Source organism: Haliotis rufescens, unplaced genomic scaffold (assembly GCF_023055435.1).
Source record: "Haliotis rufescens isolate VD_foot unplaced genomic scaffold, xgHalRufe1.0.p SCAF_16, whole genome shotgun sequence".
NCBI classification, from domain to species: Eukaryota; Metazoa; Mollusca; class Gastropoda; order Lepetellida; family Haliotidae; genus Haliotis; species Haliotis rufescens.
In genome coordinates this window covers 10,362,283-10,374,406 of record NW_025963846.1, presented here as the reverse complement: position 1 = coordinate 10,374,406, position 12,124 = coordinate 10,362,283, and the positions used below count along the sequence as shown (strand labels likewise).

Below are 12,124 nucleotides of genomic sequence, written 5' to 3'. Positions count from 1 at the left end.
TTTGTCATTGAAATCTCCTTACCCTGACAGAACACTTAAACGTAGTTTGACCACATATTGAATAAGTATAATAACAATAAGAACAATAAAACCAGATGTTTCAAGGAGACAACGAAACGACTTCACCGCCTTTTCGGGGTGATCACCCAGCGTCTTAACCACAAGGGGGCTGTGGGTGTAGCCTCGTGGTTAAAGTGTTTGCTCGTCACGCCAAAGACCCGGGTTCGATTCGTACATGGGTACATTAGGTGAAGCCCATTTCTGGTGTCTTCCGCCGTTATATTGCTGGAATATTGCTAAAAGCGGCGTAAAACCAAACTCACTCATTCCAGCTGACACTTTTTCTTTTCTTTTTTAACCCATCCTCAAAGACTTCGGCTCTACGCAGGAGAAGCGCGTTTGTGTACAAACAGGAGGCATGTTGCGTCATCACTGTGACGAAGTTCCACTGAAAGCAGTTGTGTCATTGCGACAGACAGAAAGTAGTTCCTTTTTTATATGTAATTTCAGTGAAAGTTGAAAGAATCTTTGATAGTTATAGCATTTATCACTAAATGTATGCATAAAAAATGTTTTAGTAAACACATCAGTAAGTCTTCTTTTGCCATATTCCCTATTTTATCAGCAATATATCCATTACGTAACAGCGCACACAATCAATTACGTCAATCATCTGTGAGGAAAGGCGCTTATTAAGCTTCCGTAAACGACTTCCTTTGTCATTATATGTAACATAACATGTAAGTTTCAAAAAAGTGACGGAGTTATCGCAAAAGCACGCGTTCACACGCATGACAGTCCCGTATCTGGCGGCAATAGCATCACGTGACCGTCACACTTCATATTCATTTCCTGGCGATGGGTAGTCAATTTCATCGTGACGTCTGGACATCAATCATGTCGTGTCATGCCTCCGGTGCGTTTTGAACCTAAATATTAGATAATAAACAATATCATGTTGACATCAACTTTAACAGAACGCAGTTGTTTTTTCGTCATGAAATAACCAACAGCAATTAATTGACTCATGCAATGCAAAATAAATGGGATTTGATAAGTCATGGTTTATTAACCTTTTCTTTAAATACTAATATATATATATTTTTCAAATTGAATGTTTTAAAATTAACACCTTTAAGAAATAATGTGTCGTGTGTAAATGAATTGAGGCACGAGAAACATGAATCACTGCGTTAGAACAAAGGGGGAGAAGTGAGTTTCCGGGGATGGACTTCCTGTTTGAAGTCACCAGTGGGAACTCGCGCACCACAGTCACACTCCGCCACAAACCATATTGGAAAGATGTACCCACGTATCTTTGTATGCCGTAAGTACTTCGCCATTCAATTTTGACTTTAAAAATAGTGAATTTGTAAGTATTGTAGCACCTCCATCTTAAAAGTTGAGCATTTTAAGATTTAAACCTCACCGTCTCTTAAACAGTAAGGATAAGAATTTATGGATGAACAACTTCTTTATTACAATGAAGAGCAACGTTTCGGTGTAGGTTCTAACACCGTTATCAAGCAAGTGATCCATAAATTCTTATCCTTACTTAGTACTCCAACTTCTATCAAAATAGTTAAGAATCATATGTATGTCGTTTGTCTTGCTGTTATTGTAATCTGGAAAGTTGTATTGTGTCAACAGTTGTATATCGTCGATAGTGTAGATACTAATAATAAGTGTCTAGTTGATTAATAATTTTAATAATTGAATTATTAATTATGGTCACACAGACACCGTACATCTGTTTGCAACAATACCCATATTGGTATGTATGCTTCGATGGCGAATCTTCAGTGTATTAAATTGCGTATATAATTTGAAGTGTATTTATACATCTCTAGATCTGATATTGAAAAAAGATAATTGTTTAAACGAACTTTACTCCAGCATATTTTTACTTTTTAGGTAGGCATACAACTTATGATGTAAATGTTAGTTTCTTAAATATATATTCATTCACATCTTTCCTGTACATTGAACTTATCAAACTAACAAATTAAACTATTGATTTCCTTAAAACAAATTCTTAAGGATTTAAAAAGAATATTTTAATACTTTTCTTTCAATGTTTGAGAAAATTAAGATTTTGTCAAATACAATCGCATATTGAAAGCGTTATCTAGGTTAAATCAGATATTCATTTGGGGGTAACATTTTATATACAATTTTGGATGCGTAGTGTTCAATGTTTTTATCATACAACTTTTCAAGCACGTTATGCCAGTGGGCATATGGGAATATGTACCGTTAAACGCATGCGCAGTCCCGTGTTGAATCATAGCCCCCGTGGCAGTGACCATGTGTATTGCGCATAACGACGTCGTTTCCATGAACCGTCCAGTTAGGGGAACGGGTTATGATCGATCGTTAAAACACATACTTATTAAGGTTTTATCGTTTTTGTTTCGATAGCAGTATTCATTACGTTTATACATCACTTCAAATAACATAATATTCTTAAAGCATTCAAGTGGCAAATTGTTCTCATTAATCGTTTGGATCTCTATCAGCTAACTTTAATAACCTTGAACTTTCAAAATTGTTCACTGTACTAAGGAAGCTACATACCTATAGTATTGTTTGTTTGGGCTTTCCTCCCACATTAAGCTGACACCCCAGGATATGACTGGAATACTGTTAAAAGCGGCGTTAAACCCAACTCACTCACTCACTATGCCAGAGATATTAATGTGACCCAGTTAATTATGAAGTCCTAAATATGAATATATTTTAACCTTTTATTACGTAAATGAGGGGCGTCAATAAATTGTTCATTCTAAGCATCCAAAGCTAGTGAGAGAGTGAGTGAATGTCGTTAAACGCCGCAGTCATCAATACTCCAGCTATATCCCCATGACAAACAAGTCAGTGACTGAAACTATGAACAACGGTCAATGACACACAATCGACCAAGTCATCGATCCTGATCGACCAATCCTCTTTATTTGGGTCTTCGTCGTGACGAGCGAGAGCTTAAACCACTAGGCTACTCCGCCGCTCCGTAGGCTCTCTTAATAAGCATAGAATCCTTCCCCAGAATCACCAGGGCGCTGTACCAACATGGACGTGTACAACCACGAAGGTCCATTTCAGCAACCCATGCTTGCTGTAAAAGGCGACTATGCTTGTCGTAAGAGGCGACTAACGGGATCGGGTGGTAAGGCTCGCTGACTTGGTTGATGCATGCCCTCGCATCTCAATTGAGTGGATCGATGCTCATGATATCACTCACTTGATTGTCTGGCCCAGACCCGATTATTTACAGTCCGCCGTCATATAGCTGGAATATTGCGAAGTGCGGCGTAAAACAACAAACAAACCAATCTCAGGTGTTGTGGGGACCATACAGTACCCTGAGCACAGACTAACAGTGATCACCTGGTATTTCCCCTTAAACACCAATCGCCTAATGAGCTAACCATCTACATAATACCTACATATATAATCATATCTTTGAGTAAAAATTTTGCATTTAGCATATACCCTCGAAAGTACTTAATACGATTATAATATAATGTTTGATTTAAAGTTAAACACATTCATTTACCGATAGTTTAATTAGAAGAAAAACATACTGTGTTTTCAATGTAGAGCTAGGTTACCTGTAGACCCCTGCTAAATTGAATTTGGAGCCGAACGCGCAGCGTGAGGTTTCAAATGTAAAATTTAGCGCGGTTAAATCTACAGGTAACCTAGCTCTACATTGAAAACACAGTATGTTTATCTCCATTCTACCATGACTAGATAAAATGCGAACTCTTTGGTGTTAGCAAATATACTGAGTGAAGCGGCATGGGTTGAGTTCAGTGTTTTGAGTGGGTTATCGATCTGAATTACGGAATCACCGAACAAAATATGGTGCCGTATATACTCAAGCAGTTTGTTTACACCGTAATACTTCACTCGAACATATGACAGGCATTGAAAGCATACAAGCACGGCAACTTGGTAAGCTAACATGAGGCGGGCATCCCTAAAGAAAACAAAGCAAGCTTTGCAAGGCTTTCGCTCTACATCGCGCGTCACCATTATGACGTCATATCGCTCATTGTGACGCAAAGATATGACGTCACAGTCGTATATAGAAAAGCGCCAAAATTCCAAGCTCTCTGTTGTCTCCAAAACGTAAATACATTCCCTTTGCTGATTTCTGACGTGTTTTTCTGCACGAAATGTATTGCCACATATCCTTTGAATATTGTAGTAACCGTATCTGTTCATTTTGTAACCTGTAATTGTAGATATAATTATTTAAATATGCCTACCGACAATGACTGAAAATAGTACTATTCTATGAATATTAGCTTCCGCGGAGATGCGGCCGTCAAGCCAGCTGTTTCAATCAGAGGGGGTTTATTGTGATTTGATAGCCTCTGATTGACCAATCAGAATCGAGTAAATTCCAAATTCATGGTAGAATCAAGATTATGTACCTCATTTGTCATATAACCAGCTTATAATAAAAACCATAGTTCACATATTATAATCAATAACATTTATATAGTGATATAATACAACTCATTGCCCATGCATTTATTATAAGCCTTGTACCAACAGTGATGACCTTCCTGAGACCTGTCACTGCTATGAGTATCGAGGTCCCTGGGGGTCCGGCCTCTATGTTACCCTCCCCCGGAGTTACCCAACACCCCAGAAACAGGTAAGCAATCAAAATGAAATACCACCATATTACCTGGGAATTTGTGAAATGCGACTACAGTAAACTACGGTTATAACGAACACGCTTATAACGAACTAACGGATATAACGAACTAACTTTTTAGTCCCGACTATTTGCTGTTGTTATACTGTATATATGCTTATAACGAATTACAGTTATAACGAACTTAAATTAGTAGTCCCTTTGAGTTCGTTATAACCGTAGTTTACTGTATATCAAAGTGCGTAGGTGAGTATGGTTTTCACGACGCTTTTAGCAATATTCCTGCAATATCACGGCTGGGGACGCAAGAAATGGGCTTCACACATTTTATAGCTAAAACGTTTCCATATTTGTGAAAGTGGGTTGGTCACATTCATTGTGTGTTGATTGCAGTAAAAGTTTCAAAACCAATATTGTTGTTTATTTTTATTTGATAACAAATTCTATCAATTTTAGCTATAATAACCGTAACGCTATCATCAAATAGGATTATCAATAGTGATTATCAAATGTGTTTAATACTAAATAGTGAAACTTTGGGTCCTATTTGTTCGAAATTCGGATGATGATGATGATGATGATGATGGAAACGTGGGGACATTTTTGTGAAATAGACGAGGCTCCGTAGTACCACGTTTACACTTCCAAATTCTACACGAGATTATTGTTTGTAACCTGCGTGACCTTTGCTTCTCAGACGCCAGACTTTCATCTACCCCTCCTCGTCAACGGCAGTGGCCCCTCCGGCAAGTGACGGCAGCTCTGCAATACAAGGGGTCACCATGACACTGCAAGATTTTGACTTAGAAAACACAGAAATTAGGTAATAATAACACATCTAAACAAGTGCGAAATTAATCCAATGAATAAAAGATAATTTATTACATTTAAACTGCCATTGAAAAGACAGCATACACCCGTGGTTGATGGTGGCTAAAATTAAACAAACAAGAAATGTTTTTTCGATGGAGATTTATGTGATACGGGAATCATTGTCGTGTTTTGGACCTAAAATTTGCTGTGTTTCGTCGACTGTTTCAGCCCAGTAACGTTTTGATAGCCTTTGTAATTTTTTGGGTCAAATCCAAATTCAATTGTATGCTTTCTCTTGAAGGCAGTTCATGTGATTAGCAGGATTACCGGTAGTTTCCATCGCGCTAGTTCTTAATGAATAAAGAGAGAAGGCATATTGGACAATATATCTGTAAGACGCGGGCCCCTTTAAATTAAATTGTTAATTGGGGTTAAATTGTTTACAGCTATACTATCATAATGCCGTTTAACATCATACTTTGGATTGATTTTGATAAGCATGATCAAATTTAGTGTCATCTGTATGTATATCAGCTGGAATGAGAGGAATCCTTGACTTCAACTATGTACACATCAAAACCGTGAAATACATAATGATGACAACAAGAAAACTTCCATGGACAACATTGTCAAGAAAATACTAGACAACTGTGGCCCTGGTGAAATATTTGACAATCCGTTAATGTGTTCTTCATGGCCTGCTTTAAAAGTTGAAGAAATATTGAAAGACCAGTTCCTGCAGAATTGGCACCGTTCCATTACTGAGAGTTCTAAATGTGTGTACTACAAAATGTTTTAAGAAAATATAACCTTTGAAAAAATATCTTTATCTGCCTAAAAACGTTTAAACCCAATCTTACCATTTAGAACCACAAACCATAAGTTACCAATTGAAACTGGACGCCGGTCTGATATCCCAAGAGTGGAACGTTTGTGTAATTTATTATGGTGACGAGTTTCATTACCTGTTTAGATGTGAACCACGCTTCTCAAGTAGCGGTCTATGTACGCATCTAAAGATCTCTCCGAATGGCCTAATATGTATTAATTGAAAAAAAATGTTTATCCAGCATTAGAGTAAAAGATATGCAAAACTTGTCCAAATTCATCAATACCATCTTTAGAAATGTTAAACCTGTCAGCAAACGCGTATAAGATTCTTGTTACTTTATTTATCATTTTTCATTGAAACCTTTGATCCCCATATGTATTTGCACAATTCTCCCCTCATCTTGATATTGATATTTTTATTATATTATGAATTAAAATTATAATGTTTCGCATGTACCACCATTGGTGCGTCTTTCTGAGAAATAAAGTTACTAAACTGAACTGACTCTGAGGCGCAATGAATAAACTATATTATTTGGGTTCCGGATAATGTGAACGTGACTATAGGCTGATTCTACTTTATGTATTCCAGCTTCATACACTGCCTTAAAGGTGGAGGGCACAGCTGTGAGCTGGATCTCGATGAGGGACAGAACGACCCAAATATGAAAGACATTGTTGAGGAGTGCGGGAATAGTTTCACTTTCAACTATTTCAACACAGGTACCAAAATTGGGTTTTGTTTACATGTTCGTTATTGTTTTTATTTATTTATTTATTTAGTTAGTTTGATATAACAAGCCAGAGACCACGAGAAAGTGATGTCATGATGTTCAACATGCCTGGGGGCACCGTCTTACGCTAGGTCACTTTTGACGGGTTAACAGATCCGTCTAAGGCGCTGCGATTCGCTGTGCAGAGTTGCGTCCCTTTGGCACGCCAGAAACCTATGATTGTGGTTTCGAATCCCGGTTCGCCCCTATTATGTTTCTAGGTTTGTTAGCACCATATCCGTGCTCGTGGGTTTCACTGAAGTGGTAAACGTCGGAGATCTGCATCACTTCGGGGTGTTTGTAATAGATGCGTTTTTTTTAGATCCATCGCGATCCAGTCCCATTCTTAACTCAGCCCTTCATGATTGTGCTAATACTTGGATGTTGGTTTCAGAGTTTAAGTGTGAGTGTAATCGAGACTCGGTATCATGCGAGAAGTCGCCGTCCAGGCCTAAGAAACAAAGACCCATATGCAACAGGTCAGAGTGAACGCATTGGTTCAGTGTAATATATACAACATCAACGCCAGTTAATAAACAGTATTGACTTTCTCCCGAAATAGTATATTCCGTTGTGCGCTAAAGATGATCATAGTGGTGAACATTATATGAATGGATAACTTAAAATATGTTTGGACACCAGGTGTTGGCATAAAGAATAAGCAGGCCTACTCTACCGGTAGCGCCCGCCGACCAAAATATGATTGATTGTTGCCTAACGCCGCACAGGGGTACTTCGACCATACACGCTCCTACTCCAAAAAATGATTTAACACGTAACACGTGAAAATTATTTAATGATCGCAAACGTGAATTCTCTTGATGAATTGCGTTGACCTTGTATATTTTTTACTGAGAAATCTTTATGTTGAGGACAGATTTATCTTGTAGTATTATATTCCCCCTTGAGCGGTACTTACCGTTGATGGAATAGAATAATGTTTGTTTTTTGTTTGCTTTTTTGCTTTTTAACGCCACACTAATTAATATCGGCAAATATCGTGATTAACAGAGATTGACACCACGAACATTGATCCACGCAAATGGGATACGGTGACATGCATCAACCAAGTCAGCGAGCCTGACCAACCGATCCTGTTAGTCACCTCTTACGACAAGCATAGTCGCCTTTTTACGGCAAACATTGGTTGCTGAAACACGTGGTCCCTTGAATTTATAATGTATCTTATTGAACTATTTGTGTTTCAGTTTCATCATCTTGTTTTGTAAATTCTTGGAGATCGACATATGTGAGTATATAATGCTGTGATTCTTCTGATACTTTAAACTTAGAATATTGACTCATAAAAATACGCGTCGTCTAAATATAATTAGTAGCAAAGCTAAAAATACTTTTGCATATGAGGTGATCATTGAAAGGACAATAAAATAGGTATGTATCCTGTCAGATAGTTTATGTTACCTTTATTTGAGAGAAAAGTGATTTTGTTACAGTATTATTTGCATCCTTTTCGAGGTGACAGTGATTCTTTGACGACTACGACGACAACACGTGCAACCTCTCCATCTTCAACAACACAACCCACCAGCACCCCATCCGAGTTAGTTACACCTGCCTCCTCCCCCAGAACGGACATCCGAGCGATTGAGATGACCACATCCTCTGACCGTGAGTTTGTTTGTTTATTTGTTTGTTGTTTAACGCCGCACTCATCAATAGTCCAGCTATATGACGGCGGTCTGTAAATAAACGAGTCTGGACCAGACAATCCAGTCATTGACATCATGAATATCGATCCACGCAATTGGGATCGATGACATGCATCAACCAAGTCAGCGAGCCTGACCACCCGATCCCGCTAGTCGCCTCTTACGACAAACAGGCGGTCGGGTAGCCTAGTGGTTAAAGCGTTCGCTCGTCACGCCGAAGACCCGGGTTCGATTCCCGACATGGGTACAATGTGTGAAGCCCATTTCTGGTGTCCCCCGCCGTGATATTGCTGGAATATTGCTAAAAGCGGCGTAAAACCATACTCACTCACTCACTTACGACAAACATATTCGCCTTTTACAAGAATGGGTTGCCGGGGGATTCTACCCCGGATCTTCACGGGCTCCTGACGGTGAGTCTGGGATTCAAACTCAGGGCCAGAGAATCCCGGAAACTGAAGCACGTAAAACATTGAATTGGTGCTTTACTAACAACTAGGGGTAGCTACCCCCAATGTAAGTGTATATGTGTTCTGTAGATGTTTACTCGGACCAATCTTCGATACAGTTTTTGTCAATTAAATTAAATAGATTTAATTTTATTGCTGATCTAATGTTATTATGTACTTAGGTCTGGTTTAATATGACACCTGTGGACTAATTCTTTTTCACCTTGACAGGGACTACATTCAGTATACAAACCACCGTTAGTGCACTCGAGGACGGGACGAATGGTCAACTGTTGGGTGGGATAATTGGGGGCGTGGCAGGGGGCGCGGTCCTTACAATTTTCTTTATCATCCTGTGGAGTCTCTGCAGGCGTCGAATGAAGTAAGTATTCTAGAATAAGCGTGTGTTGTTCAACGCCGCCGTAGGCGATGCGGTAACTATGTAACGGTGGCTTTTTAATAAACGACCGCATCTGTGGTGTTAGGGATAAGAGCGACTGCCCGGAGGTCAAGGGTTTCGATTCGATCAAGGGCTTCGTCATACGAAGAGGCGGTACTTGTTGCTACCCTGCTTGGTGGTGCTCAGCTCAAAATGTTTGTTTGTTTGTTTGTTGTTTAACGCCGCACTCAGCAATATTCCAGCTATATGACGGCGGTCTGTAAATAATCGGGTCTGGGCCAGACAATCCAGTGATTGACATCATGAGCATCAACCAAGTCAGCGAGCCTGACCACCCGATCCCGTTAGTCGCCTCTTAAGACAAGCAAAGTCGCTTTTTACGGCAAGCATTGGTTGCTGATGATCTATTCTTCCCCGGATCTTCACGTCTTCTTATCCTCTTTAGAATTCTTAACCTTTCCTCTGAATGTCTTCTTCATCGGAGGAGACTCTGATTACGATATATGACAAAGTAGGTAATGAACTGTCTTGGCTGTCTTGAAATAACATTAAATAATATGTTTCGTTCCTTCAGAGCGTCTTCAAATGGAAACGTTACGTCTTCAGATGTCAAGGTCAAAGAAGATGTGAGTATATTGTATACATAATCATGTTCACGGGATTCTAGGCAATGAATAACCAACCGGTAGTACTGGCACGTTTCAGTGCTGCTTGTCGCTTTGGCGATACCTAAAACTACCAGTTTTTACTTTTGAGTCAACAGATTGCCAGTACTATGTAAACAATTGACCTATGACTCTTGCATGTACTTGATGCGGAGTTTCAATTGAGTTTCAATCAAGACTTGAAAACATCCCTTTAAGTGTAACAAGCACCTATTTGGATAACAGCTTCTCTATTTACACTTTTGCGACGTTTCGGTGAGACTTGTTCATCAAGCCTTTTGTGAAAATCAATGTGTAATTTGCATTTAAAGATGCTAGTATCTGCACCGAAGCGCCGCAACAGTTAAGATGAAAGCAACTGTCAATCTACAATTGCTTGTCTTAACAATTGTCATTTTACACATGTTGTTGTAACAATTGTCAATCTACAATTGATTGTTGTGACAACTGTCAATCTACAATTGCTTGTCGTAACAATTGTCATTCTACAATTGCTTGTTGTAACAATTGTCATTCTACAATTGATTGTTGTAACAATTGTCATTCTACAATTGCTTGTTGTAACAATTGTCATTCTACAATTGCTTGTTGTAACAATTGTCATTCTACAATTGCTTGTTGTAACAATTGTCATTCTACAATTGCTTGTTGTAACAATTGTCATTCTACAATTGCTTGTTGTAACAATTGTCATTCTACAATTGCTTGTTGTAACAATTGTCATTCTACAATTGCTTGACGCTCTACTTCTAGACCACGGAGGTGGTCGTCTAGCAAAGAATAGCATGAGCTTTTGTATATTTCAGGACCGACGTGCCCTCTGTGACAAACACAGTGACGCAGCCAGTTCAGAATATCACACGTATGAGCTTCCGGATGTCATCGGCACACTTCCACCCTACGCAACGTCCTCTGACCTGACTGGACCGGAAGTGACGTCAAATGATGTGGATGAATATGACCGGCTGGGGGACCACGTTAAGCCCAAGAACGGGGCGACACATATGTATGACTACCTAGACAAAACAAAGCTGAAATTAAGACAGCAAGTGATAAACAATGATTATAATCATGCAGTTGTAGCAGGGGAGATAACTGTGGAAGATGTTTCGCATCAGGACAACAGCCAGGAACCGTCTGACACAACAGGCGCAGAAGACCCACCGTATTACACAATAGAACAAGAGGACTCGGGAAAGGGACAAAATCATAAATATTTTGTTTTAGAGAAAACGGAAGAGACGCCGGATACACCGCCATACTCAAAGCTCTCCTTTGACTAACACTTTGAGTTGAATCTCATTGTTAATGGGACCCGTGAAGATCCGGGGTAGAATAGGTCTTCAGCAACCCATGCTTGCCGTAAAAAGAGACTATGCTTGTCGTAAGAGGCGACTAACGGGATCGGGTGGTCAGGCTCGCTGACTTGGTTGATGCATGTCATCGTATCCCAGTTGCGTGGATCAATGCTCATGATGTCAATCACTGAATTGTCTGGTCCAGACCGCCGTCATATAGCTGGAATATTGCTGAGTGCCGCGACAAACAACAAACAGCACCACCACCACTGTTAATGGTATACGGGACAGGTCCTTCACCTATTATGTATGCCCTCCGGTGGAGAATATAACCGGCAGAAGAATTATGAAAGTGTCAATATAACCGAGGTATCGAGCCCTGTGAACAATCGTACATGTACCGCTGCTACTGCTGCAAAAGTCAACATTGACCGTATTGAAACTTGTCGTTTGCAGATAATATACGTTGTAATTTATGTACAGTATTGCAGATGAATTCCATCATTTATTTAGATGTGCAGATATTTATAAATATAGAATACCAAACGTTGTC

General features: G+C 39.4%; 1 protein-coding gene across 1 annotated transcript; it reads left to right on the top strand.

Moving 5' to 3' along the window:
• Positions 1-1,257: 1,257 nt before the first annotated feature.
• LOC124134679 lies at positions 1,258-11,703 on the top strand. Its single transcript, XM_046499636.2, has 10 exons — positions 1,258-1,327; positions 4,567-4,669; positions 5,370-5,495; positions 6,909-7,039; positions 7,484-7,568; positions 8,298-8,338; positions 8,566-8,718; positions 9,440-9,590; positions 10,183-10,234; positions 11,080-11,703. Exons 1-10 carry the CDS (start codon positions 1,303-1,305, stop codon positions 11,554-11,556), a joined length of 1,344 nt encoding a protein of 447 aa, XP_046355592.2. The 5' UTR covers positions 1,258-1,302; the 3' UTR covers positions 11,557-11,703.
• Positions 11,704-12,124: the final 421 nt, after the last annotated feature.